This window comes from Falco peregrinus, chromosome 19, assembly GCF_023634155.1.
Source record: "Falco peregrinus isolate bFalPer1 chromosome 19, bFalPer1.pri, whole genome shotgun sequence".
Classification (NCBI taxonomy): domain Eukaryota; kingdom Metazoa; phylum Chordata; class Aves; order Falconiformes; family Falconidae; genus Falco; species Falco peregrinus.
In genome coordinates this window covers 3,405,858-3,430,975 of record NC_073740.1, presented here as the reverse complement: position 1 = coordinate 3,430,975, position 25,118 = coordinate 3,405,858, and the positions used below count along the sequence as shown (strand labels likewise).

The 25,118-nt window shown below is 69.1% G+C and overlaps 4 protein-coding genes across 12 annotated transcripts; 3 read left to right on the top strand and 1 right to left on the bottom strand.

The window, feature by feature from the left end:
- Positions 1 to 262: 262 nt before the first annotated feature.
- Positions 263 to 10,560, bottom strand: SHC1 (SHC adaptor protein 1). 9 transcript variants are annotated; one of them, XM_055792291.1, is made up of 14 exons: positions 10,400 to 10,459; positions 8,355 to 8,438; positions 4,579 to 4,740; positions 4,299 to 4,369; positions 3,932 to 3,995; positions 3,592 to 3,711; positions 3,078 to 3,131; positions 2,905 to 2,956; positions 2,599 to 2,725; positions 2,315 to 2,483; positions 2,062 to 2,119; positions 1,777 to 1,941; positions 1,388 to 1,650; positions 273 to 1,139 (listed from the first exon to the last, which is right to left on the bottom strand). In XM_055792291.1, exons 2-14 carry the CDS (start codon positions 8,364 to 8,366, stop codon positions 1,011 to 1,013), a joined length of 1,446 nt encoding a protein of 481 aa, XP_055648266.1. In that variant the 5' UTR covers positions 8,367 to 8,438; positions 10,400 to 10,459; the 3' UTR covers positions 273 to 1,010. The 9 variants fall into 9 exon arrangements, with proteins under 9 accessions (XP_055648272.1, XP_027640942.2, XP_055648266.1 ...); XM_055792294.1 differs by lacking the exon at positions 8,355 to 8,438 and adding an exon at positions 5,908 to 6,232 and having other exon boundaries at positions 278 to 1,139; positions 1,777 to 1,944; positions 10,400 to 10,496; XM_055792290.1 differs by having other exon boundaries at positions 278 to 1,139; positions 1,777 to 1,944; positions 10,400 to 10,456.
- A 140-nt stretch (positions 10,561 to 10,700) lies between these two features.
- CKS1B (CDC28 protein kinase regulatory subunit 1B) lies at positions 10,701 to 12,426 on the top strand. The gene is made up of 3 exons (XM_055792298.1): positions 10,701 to 10,859; positions 11,945 to 12,072; positions 12,145 to 12,426. The coding sequence occupies exons 1-3, from the start codon at positions 10,801 to 10,803 to the stop codon at positions 12,237 to 12,239; spliced, it is 282 nt and encodes a 93-aa protein (XP_055648273.1). The 5' UTR covers positions 10,701 to 10,800; the 3' UTR covers positions 12,240 to 12,426.
- A 487-nt stretch (positions 12,427 to 12,913) lies between these two features.
- Positions 12,914 to 16,033, top strand: FLAD1 (flavin adenine dinucleotide synthetase 1). Its single transcript, XM_055792430.1, has 7 exons — positions 12,914 to 13,106; positions 13,308 to 14,067; positions 14,506 to 14,653; positions 14,850 to 14,948; positions 15,038 to 15,227; positions 15,603 to 15,676; positions 15,759 to 16,033. The coding sequence occupies exons 1-7, from the start codon at positions 12,936 to 12,938 to the stop codon at positions 15,892 to 15,894; spliced, it is 1,578 nt and encodes a 525-aa protein (XP_055648405.1). The 5' UTR covers positions 12,914 to 12,935; the 3' UTR covers positions 15,895 to 16,033.
- Positions 16,034 to 18,016: 1,983 nt separating this feature from the next.
- LOC101919595 (mothers against decapentaplegic homolog 6-like) lies at positions 18,017 to 21,982 on the top strand. Its single transcript, XM_055792272.1, has 4 exons — positions 18,017 to 18,203; positions 18,550 to 18,960; positions 19,097 to 19,210; positions 19,887 to 21,982. Exons 2-4 carry the CDS (start codon positions 18,567 to 18,569, stop codon positions 20,420 to 20,422), a joined length of 1,044 nt encoding a protein of 347 aa, XP_055648247.1. The 5' UTR covers positions 18,017 to 18,203; positions 18,550 to 18,566; the 3' UTR covers positions 20,423 to 21,982.
- The last annotated feature ends 3,136 nt before the right edge of the window (positions 21,983 to 25,118 follow it).

The window sequence follows — 25,118 nt, the reverse complement described above, 5'->3', positions numbered from 1 at the left end:
GACTGAACCAACTGCGGCGCGCGGGGGAAAGCGGCACGGCCCGTGTGCCGCGCCCGTAGGGGAGAGAGGGAACGGACCATCGCAAGGCCCTCGGGGGGGGGGGGGGGGGGGGGGAAGGGGGGAGGGGAAGGAGGGGCGAAGGGCCCATGTGCCGAACAGGGGGCGCCGCCGCGAGCCCCGTGCCCCCCCTCACACGAGCCAGGGACTAGAGAAATACCAACTTTAATACCAACCGCCGGTTCCTTTGGTATAGCGGGGCCCGGGAGGGGGGCCCGGGGCTGGGAGGGGGGGAAGGGCTGCGCTTTGGCTTGGGGGGGGGGTTAACACCGTGCATGCAGGGGGACAACCCCGCCCCCCCCCCCCGGGACGGAGCCCAGCCGGGACCCCGGGGGCTGGGCAGGGAGGGGGGGCGGGGGAGCACGTCCCCGGGAAGGGGCACGGGGGGGGCAGGGGGGGGCAGTGTCCCCAAGCCCCCTGCCCAGCGGCTTTGCATAAGAGTGGGACCTGCGGGGTCAAGGCACAGAGTTACACGTAAAGTGATCGGGTACAGTCGGTGCAGGGCTGGCCGGGCCTTGTGCTTGGGGGGAGCCGAGCCCCCCACGGCCCCCTCCCTCCACGGCCCGTGGGCAGGGGGCGAGGCGAGGCAGCCCCCCCCTCCCCCGGCACGGCTCTGCCAGCCCCCAGCCCGTGGGCACACCGGCGAGCGGGAGCATGGCCCCGGCGCAGCCCCGGGGCCGCCTTTTGGTAAGAGCTGAGCTGCTGTGCAAAGGCTGGAGCTGGGAGGAGGTGGGGGCTTTGGCAACAACAGCCCCCCAGCCCTGCCGGCAGCTCCCACCACGCCGCCTGGGCCCCCCCCCACGGCCACCAGTGCCGCGTGGCAGAGGGGGACGGGCCCCCCAGTCATGTCCAGGCTCAGTCCCGGGCACAGCACGTGGCTGAGGGTCCGAGGGCTCCCTGGGGCAGGGAGCAGGGCGGGGGGGGGCTGCGCACCAAGGGCCCCCCCCAGGCGCTCACAGTCTCCGCTCCACCGGCTGCTGCAGGCACATCTCGCTGCCGGCTGAGATGATGGGCAGGTGATTGTCCATGTGGTAGCTGATGAGGTGGCTGACGCTCTCGAAGCGGTGGTCTTTTGTCCGCACCTGGGGGAGGGGGGGGACAGCAAGGAAGGGGCATCAGGAGGCTGCTGATGCCCACAGGGGGGCCAAAGCCACCCACCAGCGGGGAGCAGCCCTCACCCCCCACGCTCCACCAGGCTCTCTGTGCCACCAAGCCAGCCCAGAGATGTCCCCTGAGGAAGCCCAACATCCCGGTGGCTCTTGTAAACCCCAGCCCCCCCCCCCTCCCAAGCCACACAAAGCCCCGTCCCCAGCACATTCCATGGACTCACCACTCCCTCGGGATCCACGAGCAGTAGATGCTTGGGCTGCCCACCCTGCAAGCCGGTCAGCACGTACTGACCAGGGGTGGTGGTGCTCTCCCGCACCAGGAAGTCTCCATTGACCTTCAGCAGCTTCTCTGCCTCCTTACGGTTCATCTTCCCATGGTACCAGGGCTCCCGCCTCAGCTGCTCCTCCATGGAGGCCACCACCTGGGCAGGGGGCAGCCCCACAGGCACAGACGGGGGGACACGCAGGGCATCTTCAAAGGGCTCTGCAAAGAGAAAGGAACGTGGAGGGGGGGGTGATGTGACTGACCTCACCGCCACCCCCCCCCAGACCAGCACAGACACCACCCCCCCCCCCGGCCAGGCACAGCCATGGCCGCCATCGCACTCACTCATGTCGAAGAGGTCCCTCTGGGCGCTGCCGTTGGCCGTTGCGGGGGTGCCAGCAGCCACCGCTTGGCGCGTCTTGTCCATGTTCTGCACGTTGACGTAAGACGGGTCATCGAACAGGTCTGTGCGTCCCAACACACCTGCCGGAGCCGGGTATTTCTCTCTCCCTGCTACGAAGAGCACGGTGGTCAGCAGGGCTCCATCCTGCCGCAGCCCCAGCGCCAGGGCGTGCTGCTGGAGCATTTGGGGTCCAGGAAAGCAGAGACCGGCCAGATCCATCACGTTACCTTGGGCAGGAGCATGCTGCTTCCGAGGGTCGTACTCCCCACCAGACTGGCCGACAGGCTGCAGGGAGAGATGGGTGCTGAGCCCTGCTGTGCTGCCCACCCCTTCCCACCACCACCCCGAGGTTCCAGGGGGACACGTGCCATGGCTTTGGTGGTGGAATAACCCTGAGCCAAGCATCCGCAGCCCGCCTGGCATCCCTGCATCTCCCTTGTAACATGGGGTCTCCCCAAGAGGATGTGCCTGGAGCCTTACCAGCGTGGCCCCCAAGTGATTGGGGGTTTGTGCAGCCCCGTCCCGCAGCCGCATGTCCACGACCCCCCCAATGGGGGGCTCCTTGCCAGGGAAGTCATTGTAGTACTGGTGATCTGGAGGTGGTTCGTCCTCTTCCTCATCCCAGGCAGAGCCATCAAACCCCGCCATCCTGGGAGGACGTGGCACGGATGAGCAGCCGACCGCAGCCGGGGCTGCAGCCCCTCTCCAGAGCCCAACTCGGACACCCTCCCACCGTCCCCCTTCCCACACAGCCCTGCCCTTACCTGTCATGGGGTGTTACCAGCTTGGGGGGGTTTTTCAGGTACTGCTTGAACCGCAGCTCGAAGGCCTGCCCGATGGTGCTGATCACGTCCTGCGCCAAGCCCTCGGGGCACTCCAGGATATGGCAGGCTGGGCAGGGAATGGCAGGATGGGAGCACGGAATCCCGATGCTCTCCACCCCTCCAGCCTGCCCTGTGCACCCCAGAGCATCCTTACGGGGGACCCAGTGCCTCCCCACCACCCTGAGCTGTGCCTAAACATCCACCCAACGGGGCTGTGGCACTTGGGACCCCCAGCAGCATCCTCACCTCGCTGGTTGACGGGGTCTTTGGCAACATAGGCGACATATTCGGCTGTGTCCTGTGGGCAAGACGCCGGTGGTGAGACAGGACTGCCAGGGAGACTTTAGAGAGAAGGCAGGAGAGGCACCAATCCCTAGCACGGGTCAGGGCACACGTGGACGGGGACCCCACGTACTCACCGGGTCTCCCCCCGAAGCGAAGGAGATGGACTGCATGTGGTGGTTGGCAATGATCTGCAAGGCAGAGAGTTTGTTGGATGTAGCTAGGAGCTCCTCTGGGTCCAGCCAGAGGTGGCACCTCCTGCCTGCCACGTTCCTCGCAGGGCTGGCCCAGCACGGGGCCTTACAAGCTTCCAGAGCCTTGGTTATGAGCCACAGGCCACCAGGAAAAGGGCTGGGACAGCAACAGGGCTATTGGGAGTGGGATCAAAACCAGGAGACCTGGTCCCACATCAGGGGGACCTGGGGGTCTCCCAGTCTCCAGGGCAGATCCTGCAAAGCATGCGGGATATCGCCCCAACCTCCCCATCCCCAGGGACTGAGGGGAGGTGGGCACTCAGCAGGTCACCCAGCCCACCCACCCAGCCCTTAGGGAGGCTGAGGACATCTCCCCTGCCTCGGTGGGGCCCAGGGTGAGGGACACGAGGACTCCTGCTCATCTAAAGCCAGCTGCCCGGCCCCTCACCACTCTCACCTGCTTGCAGTCAGAAGCCATGAGGTTGAGGCTGCTGGTGGAGATGGTCAGGGTGATGGGCATGCCGGCAAACTTCAGGTTGCTTTTGCCCAGGATGGAGTTCAGGGAGCGGCCGCAGGGCTGGGGGCAAATGGCAGCATGGGGAAGGGGCTCCCCAGGCCAGGCACAGCCTGGTGGCGGGGGGACACCTTGCTGCCCTCCGCAGCAGAGGCGGGCACCTCGTCCTCACCACCGCCCCTGCCAAGCTGGGAGGTCAGTGCCCCCAGCTGCCCAGCCCGGGCACAGCTAGCTGGGCTGGGACCCGGTCCCGTGCCCCCCGCAGCACCCCCCCCAGCCTCACCTTCCTTCTCCGCACAGCTCCCTTGGCACCAGGCACAGCCTCGCACACCAGCCCGATGGCCTCCCTGCAGGGAGCACAGCAGGGTGTCAGTCCCCACCAGCGCCTGCACTCCCCGTTCCCCTGTGACCCCCCAGCGAAGGGACCGAGGACATGGGAACCAGCGCAGAAGGGACAGGGTGACAAATGGGAAAGCCTCGGGCGGCGCCGGCTGTGGCTCTCCAAGCAGGGGAAGCATGCTGGCGTTAATATTTGACGGGGCTGAAGGCAGCCTGGCCACCATCACAAGACCCACACGCCACCAGAGGCTGGCATGGGGCTCAGACCACCCCCCCAAAAGCGGCAGCCCCTGGGGAGAGGCAGAGCTCACCTGGTGACCTGTGTCCTGGTGTTAAAATCCAAAGCCCTCATGGACTGGAGGACTTCCACGCAGCCCATGTACTGGGGGAGAGAGCAGGGTCAGCCTGGCCACCCACAGGGTCTGTCCCCTACACAGCCGGGGTGGGGGCTGGGGCCCCGAGCCCCCCGGCTCCGCAGTGCTGACCTCCCAGCTATCCCAGTGCCCACCTGCCACCCCCAAGGTGCATCGCAGGAGGTGCCCACATCCCCATCGTCACCCTTCCCACACTCCTGCGGTCCCTGGCACTCACCCGGACGTGGTAGGAGACCCCGGGCCCCATGACCTTGTCATCTGGGTGCAGCCAGCCGCGGGTGGGCTTATTGACAAAGCTGCCGTGGCGGGTCCATTCGTCACCCCCCAGCTGGCCGCCTTCCACCCGCGTCTTCTTCCCACAGCTCAGCTTGTTCATATCCTGGGAACAGACAGTGACAGGTCCTGCTGAGTCGGGGCCGGCAGCCCCCCCTGACGCTGGTGCCAGGGTCCCGGCAGGGCCGGGGTCCCCCGGGCTGCCGCCAGCCGAGGAGCCCCGCAGGCTGAGCAGGTTGGCGGGGTTGGAGAGCTTCAGGTTGGCCATTTTGGGAAAGAAGGAGCAGAGGGTGGTGGGGCTGTCCTCTGACTCGGGCGAGAGCTCCCCAAGAGGCACCATGGGGCTGAGGGAGGAGGAGGAGAGGGAGCCAGGCAGAGACCGCGTGCTGGTGAGGGACTCCACCGGGGAGGCTGGGCCCCCCACGGCCTCCTCCAGAGAGGAGACGGACTCATTCCGCAGGTGGCTGTATTTGCTCTTCTGCAGGAGATCCATGCTGGAGAGAGGCGCGGGGTGGAGGCGGCTGGCAGGGTCTCACGGGGGCCCCACGGAGAGTCCGGGCGCCTGCAGCCGCCAGGAAGCCGCCCCCAAGCAGAAGCGTCGGCCGAGCTCCACGCCAGCTCCACGCCAGCCCGGCATGGCTGGCAGGGAGAGCCAGCCCCGGGACGCCAGGCAGCGTCCGTGCCGTCACAGCCGATCGTTCACGATCAGCGTCAGTAAGGATGCGCAGACCCGGCCAGAGGGAGAGTGACCCCACGCTCCCGCCACGGCAGGGAGAAACGGGGGCCGCAATGATGCCCCGGGGAGCGGGGCTTAGCACGCTGGACCCCCAACCTGGAGGTCCTCAAGCCCCCCAGCCCCACAGCGCTCCGGCAACCAATCCCATTGTCTTCAACCGGGGCCGGATCCAGCCCCTTGTGCCCAGCCGCCGGGTCCAGCACGGCCGCCCTCCGTCCCAGCCCCAGCGCTGCCCCTGCCGCACCAGCCGCTAAGAGGAAATCAAAAGCATGAATATTTAAAGCCCTGAGACAAGGCAACCACAGAGCGCATCCAAGCCCAGCCCAGCCCCGTTCCGAGCACCGTCCAGGAGCGAACAAGGTCCTTCTGTGGCGGCCAGCGCTACGCAAGCCACGTGCCGGCGGTGAGCAGCCGCTGTTGGCTCCCCAGGCTCTGCCCGGGGGGGCCACGATGCCAAGATGCCGCCGGTGCTCACAGCTGCTTGGGATGCAGGGACATCCAGTCCTTCGAGAGCGAGACTTCGGGCACAGATCTCACCCGGAGGGCTAGCGGGAAGAAGAGGATGCCAGGGAGCAGGATACAGGTGGGCTGTCCAGCAGGCAAGACAGGGCTCAGCGCGGACCCCTGGCTGTGATGGGGAGCCGGCGGGAGAGGCAGTGGCTGCTGCTAATTGCTGCTGCTTCCCGCATCCCGGCCGGTGCTGAGCAGCGGCTCCTCCCGGGAGAGAAGGGGCTGCCGTTAATCGGAAGGGCCGTGCTGACTCACGGGTGGCAGGGCAGGATCTGGCCGCGGCGGGGGCTGCGCAGGGCTGGGGCGCAGCACAGGAGGGGCTCCCGGCGAGGGGTGGGGACCCAGCGCCTATCTGGAGCAGAAAAATCAAGGTCACAGGCGGAGCTAGCGGGAGCCGGCAGTGAGAGCATGTCGGGGGGTAAACCTCAGACCCTTTACCGTGGGGAGCTGGGCAGAGCCCCCATCTGGGGTTGAGGGGGGCAGGGGCAACTCTCCCCCACTCCCCCACCCTCGGTGCACCAGCACACTGGTGGGACCTCGAGCCGGCCGGGCTGCACTGCCCGTACCCCCGCCGCTCTCCACGGCCTCATCCCCAGCAGCCCCCGTCGGGGGCAAGAGCTGTCCCCCCACCACCTCCCATGGGCTGAAGCGGGGATCTCGGGCAGCCCCATGGTGCACAACCCCTACGACCCACCACAGGCCAGGAGCTTCCCGGACACCGGGCACTCCGCAAAACCAGCCACCGAGCCCAAACTGGGTAAATCCAGCCCAAGGGAAGGGCTCTGCCCTGCTTGGACCCGCTGCCGGGCACTGCTCCGTCTCGCTTCCCAAAGGCTGGCACATCGCCACGGGGACAGGGAAATGGAAGCCAGGACGGAGCTGGAAATAGCCTCCTGCTCAGCGCGAGGAGCTGCAGCTCACGCCAGCGGGTCCATCACCCGCCTCCTCTCGGCGCCGGAGCATCGCCTCAGCCGCACACCCCATCTCCGCGAGCGCCAGCCCCCACCTCAGCCACCGCCGGCGGTGGTCCCAACAGGCGCAGAGAGCCCCTGCCAGCCGTCCCGCAAAGCTCCTGTCCCCACCGAGGGCCCCCGGCCGCTCGGCGCTGTGACCTTCCCGTGGCCGGCAGCGCCACTGCTCTGAAGAAAAGCAGGAAGCCCAAGGCCAGGGAGCCAGGAAGCCGCCAGCCCCGCGCGGGGCCAGCCACAGCCCCCGGCTGCTGGGGGGACCCCGCCTGGCTGGCGTCGAACGGGCGCAGGGCAGCGGGGTTCACCCACGAGGGTCCCACCGTTGGCTGTGGTCGCACGGCATGGGCTCCATGAGCCTGGACACCTCCCCAGCGCCCTGCCAGCAGGGCAGGAGGGAATTGCCCAGGGGCAAGGGGGTCTCCTCGGCCCCCTCCCAGCACCCTGGGGCCCGGCTGTCACTCAGAGAGGCCAGGGCTTGGAGCAGCTGTCCCCAACGCCACCGAGGGGTCGGTGCACCTCAGGAGTCAGAGCTCCCCGCTCAGACGGGGCCTCTGCTTTTGTAAGATGGAACAATTCCTGATTTTATCAGGAATTGCCCAGGCCAGCCAGCCCATGTCCTGCCACCAGCCCGCATCAGCTCACGACAAGACGTATGGCTGCTCCCAGCCCTCAGAAACCAGAGGTGCTGCTGCCACAGCCCTCCCAGCCCCAGAGCCCACCCCAGGGCGTCAGAGCCCCTTCCCCAGCAGGCTCAGAGCACAGAAGGCAAACCGAGCTGGGTGCGGAGCCACCGAGCAGCAGCCCTGCCCCATCCAGCTGGCAGCAACCCTTCCCCTTGCCAGGCAGCCGGCAGCAGAGGACGAGCGGAGCAGCCAGAGCAACCGCCCCAGGGAGCTCCAGGGACACATCCCAGCCCAGCCGCTCTTCGTGCCCCGGCAGCAAGGAAAGATGTTGGATCCTCCTTGTGCACAGGAGAGGCAGAGGGACGCCAGCTACTTTTAGGCGCCTGGGGCTGGGACTTCATGCGCAGCCCGAGGCGAGGAAGAGGAGCAGAGAGGGGATGCTCAGGGGCCAGCTACCAGGCCAGCACCCGACATCCTCCCAGGAAACACAAACTGGGAGCTGAGTCAGAGACCTGGAACACGCCAGTGGCTTGGCAAGAAATTGCAGTGAGGAGCAGGCAGCCGCGTGCCGGCCGCTGCCGCACGTACACAGACCCCCTCGCTCCGACAGCAGCCACAGTGGAGCCATCCCCAAGCCTCCAGGGCTGGGGAGAAGACAAGAAAAACACTCAAATCCAGCCAACAGCTGTTTTTTTCCCCCCAAACTTCACAACAGCTTTGCACGGCATCTACGCATTCCTGCACACAACCTCTCCGCCGCTCAGGAGAGGGTCTAGGAGATGTCAGCAGAGACCTGGGGAGGAGGCTGGGGCCCTGCCAGCGGGGAGAGAGGGGAGGCAGGATCCACCACCGAAGCCACCTAGCCCTCCACCGAAGTCCTTACCACATACTCCATCGCCGGCGGAGGGCAGGGCAGGCCCCAGGCAGGGAACAGAAACACACAGCCCCTCTCGTCTGGCACTCCGACCTGCGGTTCGGGGACAAACAGGGAGTTAGCCAGCCCTGCCCCAGACCGCCGAGGTGGTGGCCCGGCACCAAGAGGCAGACCCTGCTCCTCCTCACTGACAGCAGGTGGACGGGGCCGTGGCAGCAGCACGATGCCAACAGCCAACACACGGGCGAGAGAGCCAGGGAAGCCTCCTGCTTCCCACCTGAGGGAGGGCAGAGCTGGGATGCACCAGGGCAGGAGGCCAAGCCTGGCTCTGCTGAGGCTTTGCCCACACTGGCAAACCGTGTTGGGGGCCAAGAGTCACTCTACGACCCAAGACAAGTACTGGAGCCGATCCCTGCCCAGCCCCAAAACCAGTGCCCAGAGGCCACAGACAAGCAGGGAGAGCGGAGGCAGCCCAGGGGGCAGAGCTGCCCCCTCCTGCGCACCCCCTCGGCCAGCACCCTGCTGCAACAGTACGCCCGGAGCCCCTGGGGAGCGGTGAAGAGGGGAGCCAGGAAGGGCAGGAAGCTCTGCAAGGGGAAAACAAGGCAAGCGAAGCAGGAGCAGCTCTGGAGCCACTGCCCTTCCCACCCCCATCCCCCAGCCGATGCGGTTCAGACCGGCCAGCCGAGCAGCAAACATGATTTACTTCCTCGCAGCAATCATGCCCTTATCTGGGGCCTGCAAAGGCTGCGCTGGAGCCCAGGCGGGCACTAACGTGATTAGCTCGGCAGGCAGGGAGATAAGGAGGGCCCTGCTTGGCAAGCAGAGTGGCACAGATCGACCCTGCACAGGGCCCGGCAGCACCGCGCCGGGTTGCTCGCTGCTGAGCAAAGGCAGCGACGAGGTCCTCCAGACACTGGAGGCTGAGGTTGGCGGCACAGAATGAGGACTGAGACCCCGACCTGGGGTGCTCAGCCTCGCTGAAGCCTCCTAGGGGCCCAGTTCTGTCCTCTCCGAGGAGGGGACGCTGCCCCACACAGCTCCCATGGGCACAGGCGGCCCAGCCCTGCTACTCCCCCATCAAAGGGCTGTGGGTGGACACTTGGGTTCCACTTGGCTGGGAAGAGACGGCATCTTTGACCCCTCTGGAAGAGGCTGAGGCCGGGGTGTCCCTGGGGAGCACTGCTCAAAGCTGCCCTTTGCCCACAGGCTCCTGCAGCACCAGCCCAGCACAGCCGAGGTCATGTTCCCTCAGAATCTGGGGTCTCCCCAGGCCAGAGTAGTGTGAGGGTGACCTGAAAGTTAACTGGAGCAGCAGGGACAGCCTGAGACGGACGGACACACAGCCAGCACCCACCGCCAGTGACAAGGCAAGGGACTGCAAGGGGGAACATCCACCCCTGCCCGCAACAGCTGGGTCTGCCCCGCAAGTCTGGAGGCAGGAGGGTGCGCCCAGGCACTGCACAGGCCCAGGATCCCTCCGACCCCAGCCAGTGCCCCATCCAGTCTGGGGCGCGGGGACTTTCCCCAGACCCTCAAGGCGGTCCCCTGCCCATGTCGCACACCAGCACAGGACCCTGAGCGCCGGAGCAATGCAAGCCGGAGCCCAGCGAGTGGTTCCAGGGACACACAGCAGCCACCACAACCAGGGGGTCCTGGGCACCGCAGTCCCCCCAGTACCTGGGGGCAACTGAGCAGGCTGGCACAGCCCTGCCGTGGCTGGGCCACCCAGGGGAGGGAGCCAGGCCTGCGCCCCCCGCTCGGCTCCCCCACGCCGAGGCAACAGGGAAGGGGGGCCGGGCCCCGCAGCGCCGGGCCCCGGGAACGGCTGCGGCGGGACCCCCCGCTCGCTGCAGGGAAGGCGGCGGTGAGCAGGGAGGACTCAGCCCCGGCGGCGGCAGCACCGTCGCGGGGGCTCCCTGGGGCACGGCCCAGCACCGCGGGGCCTCACCCGCCCCGGGAGCCCAGGGCCTGCGCGGCCGCCGAGGCCGCACCAGTCCCCGCCGCGGCCCCTGGGCGCAGCCCCCCCGCCCCGGGCCGGCCCGCGCGCTCACCGGGGCACCATGGGTCTCCCGCCGGTCTCCTCCGGTCCCGGCGGCCGCGGTGCCCGCCCGTCCTCCCTCCCCCCGCCGCGCCGCCACTCACTTCCGGCTCACGCCCTCCAGCGCGGCCTCACCGCGCCCCATCACGTGACACCGGGCCGTGCCCGCCCCGCGAGGCAGCTGCGCCGTAGCCCCGCCCAATCCGGCCAGCGTTGACCAATGAACTCTAGCGGTGCGCCTTAGCGCCCCGCCCTCCAGGCGCTGTGAACCAATGGAAGCGAGGGGCGGCGGCGTTTGAAAGCGCGGCGGGGGCGGGGGCGCCAACGGCCCGGCGGGGCGCTGAGGCGAGGGGCGCGACGGGGCAGCGGCGGCGGCGGGGGGTGGCCGGGGAGGGGCGGCCAGGGCCCGCCGCCATGGCGCACAAACAGATTTACTACTCAGACAAGTACGATGATGAGGAATTCGAATACCGGTGAGGCGGGGGCGGGAGAATCGGTAACGGCTTCTGGGTGGGGGTGGGGCGGGGAGGGGGGTGTGCTGGTCACGGGCCCCTGTAGGGTTTGTGGGGGGGCTGTTCTGGTAGCGATTACCGGGGGGGGGGAGGGGAACAGTTGTCCCGGTAACGGTTACGTTCCTAGGTGGGGCTAGAGGGAAGTTGTCTGGGTAACGGGGGGGGTGGGGGTTGTCCGTTATAGGCGTCGCTTGGGGGGGAAGGCGGGCAGGCCATGGCGTCCTGGTGGGACCGGGGGGGAGTTATCCCGGTAGCGGATCACCAGTGGGTGATGGATGGAAGTCCCGGATCCCGGTAACGGTTTCCCAGTGGATCGGGGGGGGGGGGGGGGGGCGGAGTCCCGGATCCCTGTTACGGTTCCTCAGTGGATCGGGGGGGCTCCCAGATCCCGATAACGGTTCCCCAGGGGTTGATGGAGGGGAGTCCCAGATGCCTGTTACAGTTCCCCAGTGGGTGATGGGGGGGGTCCCAGATCCCGATAACAGTTCCCCTGTGAATCGGGGGGGGGGGGGGGGGGTGGGGTTTCCCAAATTCCAATAACTGTTCCCCAGGGGGTGATGGAGGGGAGTCCCAGATCCTGGTAGTGGTTCCCCAGGGGGTGATGGGGAGGGTCCCGCATCCCTGTTACAGTTCCCCAGGAGGTGATGGGGGATTCCCCAGATCCTGGTAACAATGCCCCAGGGGGTGATGGAGGGGAGTCCTGCATCCAGGTTATGGTTCCCCAGTGGGTGATGGGGGGCTCCCAGATCCTGATAACAGTTCCCCAGTGGGTGATGGTGGGGTTCCCAGATCCTGGTAAGTTTCCCATGGGGTGATGGAGGGGAGTCCTGGATCCTGCTAATGGTTCCCCAGGGGGTGTTAGAGGGGAATCCTGGATCCTGGTTACAGTTCCCCAGTGGGTGATGCGGGGGGCATCCTGGTAATGGCACTGTATTGGAGCAGGGGGCTGGTCCCGGTAACGGTTCCCCGGGGGAACTCTCCAGTCAGGGGGGTGGGGGGATGCTCCTCTGTGCTCCCACTCCCTGCTGAGGGGTGTGGGGGTGCAGGCATGTGATGCTGCCCAAGGACATCGCCAAGCTGGTGCCCAAGACCCACCTGCTGTCAGAGTCGGAGTGGCGGAACCTGGGGGTGCAGCAGAGCCAGGGCTGGGTCCACTACATGATCCACGAGCCAGGTGAGCCCCGGGGGGATGGGACGGGACAGGTGGCAGTGGGGGGGCCTGGCCTGACACCTTCTCCCCCACCAGAGCCCCACATCCTGCTCTTCCGCCGACCACTGCCCAAGAAGCCGGAGAAGCGAGTGGCCCCCAGTCCACCGAAGGCCCCGGCCCACCCAAGCTGAGACAGCACCTTCCTCCTCCTCGGCGTTCCCGCGGGGCTGCGCCCCACGCCATGCCAGCGGGTGCTAATGATGCTCGGGTGCTAATGATGCTCGGTGCCACCCGGGTACTGCCGTGGCCGGTACCGGGGGTCCTCCCAGCCACAAGGCCGGAGCGTGCTTCAAAGCGTCAATAAATGGATGTTTGGGAGCTCCCGTCTGCTGGGGTGTGTGTGTTACAAACCAGAGGTGGGTGGGTGGGTGTGCGAGGGGCTCCCCGTACCTCTGAGCATTCTGCCTGGGTGCTGCAGGCATGCTCCCGGTCACCGGGGGTTGGGGAGGGCTTCCCCGGGGCAGCCACCTCCTGGTGCTGGGGGGGGGGGGGTATCTCCCGGTGCCTGGGCGGGGGTGTGTGTGCTGGTGGCTGGGGCACATGCGGGGATGGGGGGCTGGGAAAAGATGCAGGGGGGACACTGAGGGTGGGGGGGAAGGGTGCCGGGGGTGGGGGGAGCTCCCGGTGTTCTGGGGAGCCGCACATGCTACCGCCTGCCGGACGGACCCACAGCTTCCAGAGGGGGAACGGGCACCGCCCCCCCGCCTACCGCCATGGTTCCGTCTCCGCGGGTCCCGCCTCCCGACCAATCGGAGCTGGCGGCGCTTGTGACGGGCATGGAGCGCGACCAATGAGAGCGCGGGACAGTGTGGCGGCCGGTCGGGTCCATGTGGAGGGCCCTGCGCGCCGCCGCCTACCGCCCCATGGCGGCCTGGGCCCCCACGGCGGCCCCCAGCCCCACGGCGGCCCCCAGCCCCACGGCGGCCCCCAGCCCCACGGCGGCCCGGGGCTCTGCCGCCACCGCCGGCATCATCGTCATCGGCGACGAGATCCTCAAGGTGCGGCCGGGGGCGAGCCGGGCCTGCAGCGGGCGGGCGGGCTGAGGCCTGGCGGGACCCCCCGTCACGGGTGTCTCTGTTTGTCCCCCCGTCACGGGTGTCTCTGTGCCCCCCTCCTCCCCGTGACAGGTATCTTTGTGTGTCCCCCCGTCACGGGTGTATCTCTGTGTCCCCCCGTCATGGGTGTCTCTGTCCCCCCAGGGTCACACGCAGGACACAAACTCCTTCTTCATGTGCCGACGGCTGCGCACCCTGGGCGTGAGGGTGGCCCGCATCTCGGTGGTGCCTGACGAGGTGGACGCCATCGCCGACGAGGTGGCCGCCTTTGCCGCCCGCTTCACCTACGTGCTGACCTCAGGAGGCATCGGCCCCACGCACGACGATGTCACCTTTGAGGCTGTGGCCAGGGCCTTCGGGGAGCGGGTCACCCCCCACCCCGAGCTGGTGGGCCTGGTGCACAAGTTCTTCGGCAAGACAGACGCGCAGTGCCCCGAAATGAAGCTGGCTCGTGTCCCCGAGTCCTCCCACCTCAACTACGGCATGGACGGGCGCACGGGTGGCACCTTCAAGTACCCGTTGGTCAGCGTACGCAATGTCTACATCTTCCCCGGCATCCCAGCGCTGATGGAGCGCGCCCTGGATGGCCTCACCCACCTCTTCCGCAGCGAGCAGACCCGTTTCCACTCCCGTGCCATCTACGTGGCAGCTGATGAGATCCTCATCGCACCCACGCTGGACCAGGCCAACACCACCTTCCAGGGCCGTGTCAGCTTGGGTTCCTACCCGGACTGGGCCAACAACTACTACCGTGTGAAGCTGACGCTGGACTCGGAGTCAGAGCAGGACCTGGAGGAAGCGTATCGCTTCTTGATGGAGAAGCTGCCACCGGGCATCATCGTGCCGTTCGTGACAGACTGCGTCTCGCCAGCAGTTGCAGAGGTTTATGGCCTGGCTGAGTCAGGTACAGGGGAGCGGTATTGCAGCACAGCTCGGGGCGCAGGCCCTGCAGCCCAGCAGGGCCAGGGCACTGGGAAAACTGGACTGGGAGCAGAGCTTGCCTGTGCTGGTGTGCTGGAGGGCTTGAGGGGTGCCAAGGTTTTGCCAGCAGCTGCAGTGGGCTTTGTCCCGTGTAGTGGGAGAGGGACCCGTAACCCCAGTTATGGCCAGCTGGTGCTGGTCCCTGAGAGCATGCTGTGCATTGGGGGAGCGATGCTGCAGTTCCCCCGTGCAGGCAGGATCCCTATTCCACCCGTGGCACAAACCTCCACGTTGTGCAAGCTCTTGGCTCCAGTCTGCAGTGTTGGCAGTGTCTGGAGGCAAGACGTGCCCAGAGGGCGAGGTGCCGCAGGCCCTGTGGCAGCACAGCAACAGGCAGGCACCGACTGTCCCCTCCCGGCAGGCTCGGCCCTGGGGCAGAAGGTGGCAGCAGCACTGCGGACCATCGAGGAGGCTTTGGACCGGTACAGCCTGGCCCAGCTCTGTGTGGGCTTCAACGGGGGCAAGGACTGCACGGCCCTGCTGCACCTCGTCCACGCTGCCTTGGAGAGGTACCTGGCCAGGGGGCTGTGCTGGCCTGGCCTGGGGCAGGGCTGAGGGAGTGCGGCAGACCCCAGCTGGGGCTCCCTACCCACTCCATTCTGCGGGAACAAGTGGATCCCTGGGGCCCAGCTTGTGGGGACTGGGTGGCTGCCCTGCTTCCAGTCACTGTTCTCCAGAGCCCAGCTGCGACGGGTCTCTCTCCAGGCGATACCCAGCGAGGCAGGAGAAGCTGCAGGTGCTCTACATCCGCATCGTGTCCCCCTTTCCCGAAATGGAGCAGTTTATCCAGGCGACTGTCCAGAGGTACGGGGCAGAGCGGGGCGGGCTGCCAGGCAGGGGGTGAGCAGTGGCTCCTGCAGCCTGGCAGGCAGCTGCCTGTCCTGCCTGCACAGGTATAAGATCGAGCTCCACACGGTGGAGGGCTCCATCCGGGACGCTCTGGTCCGCCTGAAGGAGCAGCAGCCGCAGCTGGAGGCCGTCCTGATGGGGACACGGCGGACGGACCCCTACTCGCGCACCCTGACACCCCTGTGTGTGACAGACCCTGACTGGCCCACGTACATGCGGGTGAACCCCTTGCTGGTACGTGGCCTCTGCCTGCTCTGGGGCTGGGGACAAGGCTGTCCCCTCTCGGTGTGGGAGTGAGGCTGGCTAGTTCAAGTGACGGGGCTGGAAGCCAGCACTAACCCACCCCCATCCCAGAGGGCTTTCCACCCAATTTCCCCCCTCCCCAGAGTGTCTCCTGCCCTGTTGCGTGGCCGTGGGTGCCCCTCGCTGCAGCCAAGCTGCCTGGTGCTGTCAAGCGGGGCTTGTTCCTGCCCGCCCAGGGTTTTGGGGAGGCGCTGGGAGGGACAGGGGTGCCCCGGGGACCCAGGGACCCACTGGCTCTCCCGGCTGCTCATGGCGGGGGGAGTAGCTGCCTTCCCTTTGGCATTCCCTGCCCAATTCTGCCTGCAGGACTGGACCTACCGGGACATCTGGGAATTTCTGCGCAAGCTCTTTGTCCCCTACTGCATCCTCTACGACAAGGGGTGAGTGTGCAGCGCTGCCCTCCCTGCTTGGCCTGGCCGATGCTGCCAGGCGCAGCCCTGCAGCCGCCTTCTCCCCCCACAGCTACACCTCCCTGGGGAGCATGGCCAACACGCAGAAGAACCCGGCGCTGCGCTACACCGACACCCGGGGCCGGGAGAGCTACCGGCCCGCGTACGAGCTGGAAAATGAGGAAGACGAGCGCACTTCCCGCCAGTGAAGACCCACGGGCTGTGCTTGGGGAGGCTCTGCTGGGATGCTGCTGGCAGCCAGCTCCCCCGCGGATGTCCCTGGCACCGCCGGCGATGACACTGAATAAACCTGCTGCCTGCCAGTGCTGAATAAACCTGCTGCGCTCAGCCTGTGGTCTGCATTGCGCTCGCGCTTGGCCCTGCCGGGCCCGCCGGGCCCCGTGGGGTTCTGGCAGCAGCGGGACGGGGGGCGAGGCCAGCTCTGCTCAAACAAAAGGGTCCCCAGGCAGTTCCCCCTCCCCGCACCCGCTATTGTGGAGGCTTTTGAAGCGCAGAGAATGGAGCAGGTTCCAGCGCTTGCTGGGGACCCACGTGCCAGCGCGGCTGCCTCCCCCCGTCAGACCCCACTGGTCCTCCATCGGCCATGCGCCTCCTCTGGACTGCGGCGGCCCGGCCGCTGGGTGCTCCCAGGCGAGCGGCACGGCTGGTGGCACTGCCGGCACCCACCGACTCCTGCCTGGGGCTGCGCCTGGGCTCCTGGCTGCTGCGGCTGCTGCGGGAGTGCGTCTACCTCCTGCTCTGCAGCTGGTGCATCCGCGAGCTGCTGGACTAGGGAATGCCCCCCCTCGACGCCTCAGGACCCCCGGCACCCCCTGCCTGCCCCTGTGCGATGGGTGAGTGCCCTGCCCTCAGCTGCCTGCTCAGCACGGTGCTGGGGGCCCCACTGCCATGCTCCCAGGGGTGACAAGGGCCCGGCCATGGTGCTTGAGTGGTGATGGGGCCCCCACTGCCGTGCTTCTGGGGGGTGCCAAGGGCCCAGATGGTGTTTGGGAGGTGATCGGGGCTCAACCGTGGTGCTCCTGGGGGTGCCAAGGGCCCAGCCATGGTGCTTGGGGGGTTGATGGGGGCCCCACTGCAGTGCTCCAGGGGGTGACAGGGGCCCAGCCACGGTGTTTGAGGGGTGTGACGGGGGGACCTGGCCATGGTGCTCTTGCGGGGTGATGGGCTCGGCTGTGATGCTGCTGGGGGTGATGGGGGTGCAGCTGTGGTGCTGGTAAGGGGGCGTCCTCACCCACTGTGCCTCTCTCCCCTCCCCAGGACTGCTTGTTGCCCCAAGCTGATGGAGCTGATGGACCCCCAAAGCTGGGAACCCCGCTCCAGCCTGCGCTCCCCCCAGTCACAGAGACCCCAATAAACCTGAGCAGCGCCTGACCAGCTGCATGTTTTTGGGGAGGGCTCTGAGAGCGTGTGCCCCCCACCCCACCCCCCAACCCTCACCCTGGGTAGGACCCAGGCACCCCAACCCACATGTCGCCTCTGCCTGGGGCCAAGGGGCAGGAGCGGGGGGGCTGTGGCTCTGCCTGCCCCTCCTGCCTGTCCCTCTGCCGGGTTTATCCCTGCCTGTGACTCAGCCCCTTGTTTAAAGAGCGTCTCCGCTTGTCCCCGCTCCAGGCTGTTTCCTGCCCCAGCCTCGCGCGCCCGGCTGGCCCCGGCGCTGCCAAGAGCCAGCGGGAAGCAGCCAGAGCAAAATGTCCCCAAAGGGCCCAACCTGGCCAGAGCTGCGGCAAAGGTCATGGCCACCCAGACGTGTTGTGGGGCACTGGGGCTCCGCCATGGGGATGGCTGTGGGTCTCCCGCCAGGTCTCCCGGTGCCGGTGGCTGGCCCCGGTGTGGGGGCTGCCCGCAGCCCTGTCCCTGGCGCAGGGGAAGCTCCGTTCTCCCCAGCCTCGCCGCAGCCCTGGCGCCAGCCCGGCCTTCCTTATCTCGCCGGGAAGTCGGGAGCAGGAAGCCCGGCCCGGCGTGGGATAAGGGTCCCGTTTACATTAGCCGCTTTGTTGTGGAGCTGGCTCCCACCCTTGCCCAGCACCCATGGGGCAGGGGACCCTGACTCTGGCCGCAGGGAAGTGGCTGGGACCCCCGCCGCAGGTGCCGTGGGGGGCTGGGGTGGTCCTTGCAACCCCCGTGTGGACATGGACATGGGCAGGGGTGGGGTCTGCCAAGAGGGTGCTGTGCCGTGCACCCCACGGTTCCCCCTTGCCCACGGGGCCAGCCCGGCTGTGGCAGCCCTGGCAGGATGGTGCTGGGCATCCCCACTCGCCGCAGCCCACCCGTCTGGCCTGACGCCTGCTCTGCTGCTGCTGCATCCTGGCCCCGGGGCTGGCCAGGACAGGGCGAATCAATGAATTCCCCAAACGGGGAGGTCCGGGGGAGGGAAGAGTGTCCCGGCACAGGAAAAGCTCCTGGCAGCCCTGCGTTGCGGGCAGAGCGGTGCCGGCTGCCCCAAGAGCGCAGCCCCATGCGCAGCCCCGGCTCCTCGCACCCAGCTCCACCACCTGCCGTGAGTGAGACCCCCTTCCCTGGGGACCCCTGGCCCAGCCCCGCGCCAGGTGGGGTGGCAGGAGGGGTGGGTAGGCGCTGCAGTAGGGGTGCATGGTCCCCTGCCGTTGCCGTTATGGCACAGGCAGGTTCCCCTGCACTGGAGGTTGGTTTTGGGGTTACGTCCCCATGTCACCCTGGGGTCACCCTGGGAGCGTCGCCGTGTTCTGGCGTGTCTGTGGGGGAAAGGCAGCTGCGGGCAGCAGTAAACCCGGGCAGGGCAGCCTTGCCAGGGCCCCAGCAGTGCAGGGGGCTGCACCAGGGACCCCCGTGGCCGTTGGAGGGTGACGTCTGTCCCCATCCCGCAGGTGGTCCCCACTGCCCCATGTTCCGTTCGCGCCGTGCCGGGCTGGTGAGGCGGCTGTGGCGGCAGCGTTGCGTGGTGGCCGGCCCCGAGGATGGCCCCGGTGCCCTCAAACCGGCGGCACATGCCCTCTTCAAGAAGCTGAAGGACGAGGAGCTGGAGCTGCTGGTGCAGGCGGTGGAGAGCCGGGGTGCCTGGGAGTCCGGCTGCATCTGGGCACCGCGGGGGGAACCGCGGGGGACCAAGCAGGCGCTGCCCCCCCAGGTCCTGCTCTGCCGCCTCTACCGCTGGCCTGACCTCCGGCAGCCCTACGAGCTCAAGCACCTCTGCTACTGCGCGGGGGGCCGGGGGGGCTGCGGGGACGCAGCCGTGCTTTGCTGCAACCCCCACCACTTCAGCCGCCTGGCTGCACCCGGTGAGTGCCGGGGGCTCCACTAGAGCCCACCCGAGCCCACGCGGCCTCTGGTTCCCAGGGCCAGCTCAAGGCTCCGGGATGCCCCGGAGGGGGATGCGCATCCCAGCCCCTCAGCCCCTTCTCTCCCCCACCCCAGAGACCCCACCACCCCCCTACTCGAAGGTGTCCTGCGGTCCCTCCTGGCCAGATGAACCCCAGCACCCTGGCACCCAGCTCCTGGAGTTCAGCTACAACGGTGGGGACCGGCATGGTAAGAGGGTCCTGCCATACTGGGGGGGCTGCTCGAGCTCCCCCTCACCCAGCAGGCAGGGATGGGGCAGGGCTGACCCCCCCGGGCAGCTCTGCCCCCACCCCACTACTGGCTGGGGCAGAGGTGTGGGTCACAGAGCCTGAAAACTGGGGAGCAGAGCTGGTGGGGGTAATGGCTCCGGTGTGGGATGAGAGGTTCGGGGGGGTGGGGGGCGAGCAGCCCGGGCCCAGTCCCCCCCCACTGTGGCTCCTGTTATTTTTGGCGGCGCCAGGCTCCCCGCCGGAGGAAGCGCTGCCCACGGGGACACACACAATGTGCCTTGACGCACACAGCTGTGGCTCCAGCCTGGCTGCTGGCCACCAGGGCCCCACCTTCCCCGTGCCCGGGGACCCCCCTCACCGTGTCCCCAGGGACGGGGGGCTGGGGACAGCCTGGCCCTCCGTGCCAGCACACAGTGGCTCTGGTGACTCACGCCCCATGCCAGAGCCTGTGCTGGCACATCCCGGCACACCGTGTCCGTCTGTCCACCGCGCTGGCTCCTGCAGGAACTGGGGGAGGGGGGGACATGGACCCCCCTGTGCCCACTCCCTGCCCATCACCCCTCCCCTTGGGCTCTCCAGCTGCGTGGTTTGGCCGTGCCCGCGTGGCAGCCGGTGGCTCTGCTCTCCCCCAGCAGACACCAGCCTTTCACGGAACACCATTAAGGACGGCTACTGGTGCAAACTGGCTTACTGGGAGCACCGGACACGCGTGGGTCGCCTCTACGCTGTGCACGAGGCCTCAGTGAACGTCTTCTGCGAGCTGCCGCGGGGCAGCGGGTTCTGCCTGGGCCAGCTGCCGGCTGCCCACCGTAGCCGTGCCGTGAGGCGGGCGCGCGGCAAGATCGGCCGGGGGCTGCTGCTGAGCCAGGAGCCAGGCGGCGTGTGGGCGTACAACCGCAGTGAGCACCCCATCTTTGTCAGCTCGCCCACCCTGGGGGTCCTGGGCGCCGGTGGGCTCGCTGTCCTCAAGGTGCTGCCTGGCTACTCGGCGAAGGTGTTTGACTACGAGCAGGTGGGGGGTGCGGGGGGCTGGCGGCTGCCCGGGGAGGGTCCCTGTGACCCCCACAGTATCCGCATCAGCTTTGCCAAGGGCTGGGGGCCCTGCTACTCCCGGCAGTTCATCACCTCCTGCCCGTGCTGGCTGGAGGTGCTGCTCAACCAGCCGCGCTGAGGGGCTGGGAGGGGGGGTGCCAGGGAGACCCCCAAAGCAGGTGGAAGGGGGAGACATGAGCCAGGGGGCCCCTCCACCGCCCCCAGCCTCTCTCTGCCAGGGCTGTGCTGCAGTGGGGCTGTTCTGGCCCAGGAGACCCTTACTGGGACCCTCTGCCCCAGCCCTGGGGGGGTCCAGTGCCCCCTCCTCCCCCATGCCCTGCTCACCGCCCTGCCAGCACCCGCCACCAGGCCTTTTGCTGACACAGGGCACTATTTAATCTTTTTATTATTTTTTTATTATTTTAATGGTTAAATTTATTTTAATTTATTTAATTTTTGTAAAAAAAGCAGAGCACGATGCAGCAGCCGCCCGGCACCATGGGTGGGGGGCCAGGCCCGGCCCCCGGGGGGGCAGCCAGGGCAGGGCTGGGGGCCACAGGAGGGGAGGGCAGTGGGTGTACGGCCCCAGAGCCGGGGCGGGGGGCTGTGGGCCTGGGGGTCATGGCAGGCATGGGGGGAACAGGAGGGAGCAGGCACAGCTGGAGGTGTGAGGCCAGTGAGCACAGCTGGAAAATGGGGCAGGTTAGAACAGCTGTACAAGTGTGGGGCAGGTGAGCACAGCTGGATGGGTGTGGGGCTGGTAGAGCACAGCTGGATGGACAAGTGTGGGGCCGGTGAGCACAGCTGGATGGATAGGTGTGGTGCTAGTGAGCACAGCTGGATAGATGTGGGGCCAGTGAGCACAGCTGGATGGATAGGTGTGGTGCTAGTGAGCACAGCTGGATAGATGTGGGGCCAGTGAGCACAGCTGGATGGATAGGTGTGGTGCTGGTGAGCACAGCTGGATGGATGGGTGTGGAGCAGGTGAGCACAGCTGGATAGTTGTGGTGCATGTGACTACAGCTGGATGGATAGGTGTGGGGCCGGTGAGCACATCTGGATGGATGAGTGTGGGGCTGGTGAGCACAGCTGGATAGGTATGGGGCAGGTGAGCACAGCTGGATAGATGTGGGACTGGTGGGCACAGCTGGATAGATGTGGGACTGGTGGGCACAGCCGGATGGATGGGTGTGGGGCTGGTGAGCACAGCTGGATGGGTTTGGAGCTGGTAGAACACAGCTGGATGGACAGGTGTGGGGCCAGTGAGCACAGCTGGATGGATGGGTGTGGGGTCGGTGAGTACAGCTGGATGATTAGATGTGGGGCCGGTGAGCACAACTGGAGGGATAGGTGTTGGGCTGGTGAGGACAGCTGGATGGGTGGGTGTGGGGCGGGTGCTGGGGACAGGGCAGGGTCCCCAGCGGTGGGTCCTGCGTCCGGGCACCCGCCGGGCAAGCGCAGCCTCGGGGGTCCCGGGGTGCCCGGGCCGCGACGGCTGTTTCTAACCCCAATAAAGGTGCCACCGGCACAAAGACCCTCCCCGTGTCCCCACGCGTGTCGCTCCCGCGCGGGCGGCGCGCCGGTGGCCGCGGGCTGGGCTCGGGGACCGGCAGTGCCCTCTGCAGGCGGCCGCGGCCGGGCCGCGATGACCGCCCGGTCCTTCCTGCCACGCCGCCGGCCCGGCTGAGACGGGCCTGGCGGCTCCGCGGCCCCCCCCGGCCCCCCCGGCCCCGGCCCCGCCGCGTCCCCGCGGGCAGCAGGTGAGTGCGGGCCTCGCCGTCGGGGCCGCCCCGGGGCGGCGGGCGGGCGGGCGGCACCGGGAGCGCAGCGCCGGGCACCGAGGGCTCCGGTACCGGCACTGGCTCAGCGCTGCGGGGAGCGGCGGCGCGTGGTGGCGGGCGGGGGCCCGGGGGGCAGCGGCGGGGCCGGGGGGCGGCGCGACCGGGGATTTTCTGCGATCTCCCCCTCCCCGGTCCCCGCGGGAGCCCCGAGCCCCGCGGTCGGTGCCTGGGCGGGGGGAGGCGGGGGGGAGGGGTGCAGGTGCGCCGACGGCCGGACGGGGGCCGGGGGGGGGGCTGCGGGCACCGGAGTCCCGGCGCCCGCCGAGGAAGGCGCGGGCTGGGCACGGTGCCGCGGCAGGTGCCCGGTACCGGGAGCCGGCGGGGGGGCTGGGGGGGGGGGGCTGGTGGGCCCGGCGCTGGAGCGGTGCCCCCCGGCGCGGTCCCCCCCCGCCCGGCTGACATAACGTCTGCGCGGGGCCGTGTTTGCCTTGGCAGCCCGCGGCGGCGGCGGCGGCTCCTCACACTTTCCGCCAGCGCCGGGCAGCGGCCGGGCTCTGAGTCAGGAGCCGGGGGGGCCGGGGTGAGGCGAGGTGAGCCCCGGGGCCGCCCCGCCGCTGCCTCCCGGGGCCGGCGGCGGCCAAACAGGTTGCGCGGGGTCCCCGCCCCGGCACCTGCGGCGGGGCCGCTCCCGGGGGGGGCCGCGCCGCGCCCTGCCCCAGCACCGCCGGCAGCGGGGGGGGCCGCGTCCCCCGGCCCCGGCGCTGCACCCCCGCCCTGCCCGCGACTCCATTCCCCCCGCCAGTGCCTGCTTCCCCGGCCCCGGTTCTCCATCCCTGCACGTGCCCGGTTCTCTATCCCCGCCTGTACCCGGTACTCCACCCCCCCCCGCCGATGCCCGCTTCCCCGGCCCCGGTTCTCCGCCTCTGCCCGTGCCCGGGACTCTATGCCCCTCCCTCCGCCGGTGCCCGCTTCCCCGGGCCCGGTTCTCTATCCCCGCCCGTGCCCGGGAGGGACTCCATCCTCCCCGCCGGTGCCCGCTTCCCCGGCCCCGGTTCTCCATCCCTGCCCGTACCCGGGACTCTTTTCCCCCCGCCGGTGCCCGGTTCTCCACCCCCCGCCCCACGGCCGACTCCCCGTGCCCGGTTCCCCGCCCCGTGCCCGCGGGGCGGAGCGGGGCGGGCCGGCCCCGGGGCTCGGCGGCCGCAGCGGGCGGGGCGCGCTCGGCGCCTGGCACCGGGCGAGGCGCCGGCGGGGCCGTACCGGGTTCCACCCCCCCACTCCCACCCGCCCACTCCCACCCCCCCAGCCACGGGGTCGGTCCCAGCGCGGCGCCGTTAATCGCTGCTGTCCCGCGCCTCTGACTCAGCTCTTCCCGGGCCCCCCCCCCCCCCAGTGCACTCCGGTCCCGGGGGGGCCCGCTCGGCCCCCGCCCTCCCGGGGGGGGTGGGGGTGTGTGGTGGGCTGATGGGCGGGCCCCCCCACCAATAGGAGGCCGGACCGCCGGCGCGCTGCCCAATGAGCGGGGCGGGGGCGGGCGCTTCCTGGAGCCCCGGCGGCGGCGGCGGCGGCGGCGGCGGCGGCAGCGGGGGGGGGGCGGGCGGGGCGCGGCGGCGGCAGGTGAAGGCGGAGGCGGGGCCGCGGCCCCGGGACCGGCCCGTGGCTCGGGCGGGGCGCGCAGGTGAGCGGCGGCGGGTGGGAGCGGACAGACCCACCGACGGGGTCTGCACGGAGGTACCGACCGACCGGTAACGGGACCGGGACCGGGACCGGTACGGCGACCGTTTTGGCAGCCCGGTTGCGGTGAGTCGCGGGGATCCGGGATGCTACCAGCTACCGGCGGCGGGCGGGTGCGCCGAGGTGCTCCGCGCCCGGACCGTGCCTGCCCGCCGCTGCTCCACGCTGGGGCCGGTGGACGTGTCGCCTGCGGGGCGGAGGGGGCCACGCGGGGGGCCGTTCCCGGCTCCTCCGCACGGGGCTGCGGGAAACGGGGGACACCGGCAGGTCCCCGCCGCCTCCCGGGTTGGCTGCCAAGGCTCTGGCCGGGGTCCACTTGCGGTGCCACCATCCAGCCGGGGTCCCCCCCACGCTCACCGGGGTGCTGCCGCCGTCCCACCGCCCTTCCCGGCCCGCTGAGCGGCTCGGCCGCATCCCCGGCTGCACTGGGCATGGCACCGTCACGGCAGGGTGACAGCTCGGGATCCCCCATGGCGCCAACGCCGGTACCGGCAGGTGGGTGTCCCCGTGTCCCGGCACGCTGCAGCACACCAGTGACCCTCTGGGCCTGGCACGCTGGCGGCGGGTGTTTCACTGCTGGCTGCTGGCAAGGGTCCACACCGGGGTGCCCACCGGGCCCGGTGGCTCGGTAGCACCCGCCGAGCGCTGGTGGACTCTGTCCCAGTGCACCCAGCCCTGCTGTACCTGTCCCCCCCCTGGCTGGCTGCCCCCAGCCGGCTGTTTGCCCGGGGTGGGGTGCGGTATTTACCCTCCCGCCACAGCCCGTGCCGGAGGGAGTCACCGTCTTGGGCCGCGGCCGCCCTTGACCCGGAGCTGCTTTTACCGGGCGAGGGGGACGTGGTGCTGGGTTTGGCGCGGGGTGAGTGTGGCCGTGCCTCTGTTTCCCCGGCTGCGAGGGGTCCCGCGGTGCTGGGGTCCCCCGGCTCCGGTGCTTGGCACGCAGCAGCTGCCGGCGACTCGAGGCCGCGGTGGTGATGCCAGTGCCGGGTGTGGAGGGAGGGGCTGGGCTCAGGAACTTGGAGTTGAGTGTGTGGAGAAGGGGAAGCTGTGGGGCAGGGGAGGGTGTGGGGCAGCGGGGCTGGGCTGCGGGCTGCTTGGGGCTGGGGGTGCCTTTGCTGGCGACTGGAGTGTGGAGTGGGTGAAACCCCTGGGTGTGGGGAGGTGACAGATGGGGGGTGGTGGGGGGTGGGGGGGTGTGTGACACGGGTGGACATCGGTGTTGGGTGCTGGGGACCTCCTGAGACCACCCGCCGGGGCCCGGGCTGGGCAGCCCCCCCTCACTGGCGGCACCACGGTGCTGAGCCCGAGGCCACGGCGGTG

Excerpts from the sequence above, each read along its gene's own strand:
- SHC1 (XM_027785141.2), bottom strand. The coding sequence starts at position 5,127 with ATGGATCTCCTGCAGAAGAGCAAATACAGCCACCTGCGGAATGAGTCC. Across the intron at positions 3,996-4,298 it reads ACCAGGACACAGGTCACCAG|GGAGGCCATCGGGCTGGTGT; the intron begins GTGAGCTCTGCC and ends TGCTCCCTGCAG. Across the intron at positions 2,120-2,314 it reads ATCACTTGGGGGCCACGCTG|CCTGTCGGCCAGTCTGGTGG; the intron begins GTAAGGCTCCAG and ends CTCTCCCTGCAG.
- CKS1B (XM_055792298.1), top strand. The coding sequence starts at position 10,801 with ATGGCGCACAAACAGATTTACTACTCAGACAAGTACGATGATGAGGAA. Across the intron at positions 10,860-11,944 it reads GATGAGGAATTCGAATACCG|GCATGTGATGCTGCCCAAGG; the intron begins GTGAGGCGGGGG and ends GTGGGGGTGCAG. Across the intron at positions 12,073-12,144 it reads CTACATGATCCACGAGCCAG|AGCCCCACATCCTGCTCTTC; the intron begins GTGAGCCCCGGG and ends CTCCCCCACCAG.
- FLAD1 (XM_055792430.1), top strand. The coding sequence starts at position 12,936 with ATGTGGAGGGCCCTGCGCGCCGCCGCCTACCGCCCCATGGCGGCCTGG. Across the intron at positions 13,107-13,307 it reads TCGGCGACGAGATCCTCAAG|GGTCACACGCAGGACACAAA; the intron begins GTGCGGCCGGGG and ends CTGTCCCCCCAG. Across the intron at positions 14,068-14,505 it reads TTATGGCCTGGCTGAGTCAG|GCTCGGCCCTGGGGCAGAAG; the intron begins GTACAGGGGAGC and ends CCCTCCCGGCAG.
- LOC101919595 (XM_055792272.1), top strand. The coding sequence starts at position 18,567 with ATGTTCCGTTCGCGCCGTGCCGGGCTGGTGAGGCGGCTGTGGCGGCAG. Across the intron at positions 18,961-19,096 it reads CAGCCGCCTGGCTGCACCCG|AGACCCCACCACCCCCCTAC; the intron begins GTGAGTGCCGGG and ends CCCCCACCCCAG. Across the intron at positions 19,211-19,886 it reads CAACGGTGGGGACCGGCATG|ACACCAGCCTTTCACGGAAC; the intron begins GTAAGAGGGTCC and ends CTCCCCCAGCAG.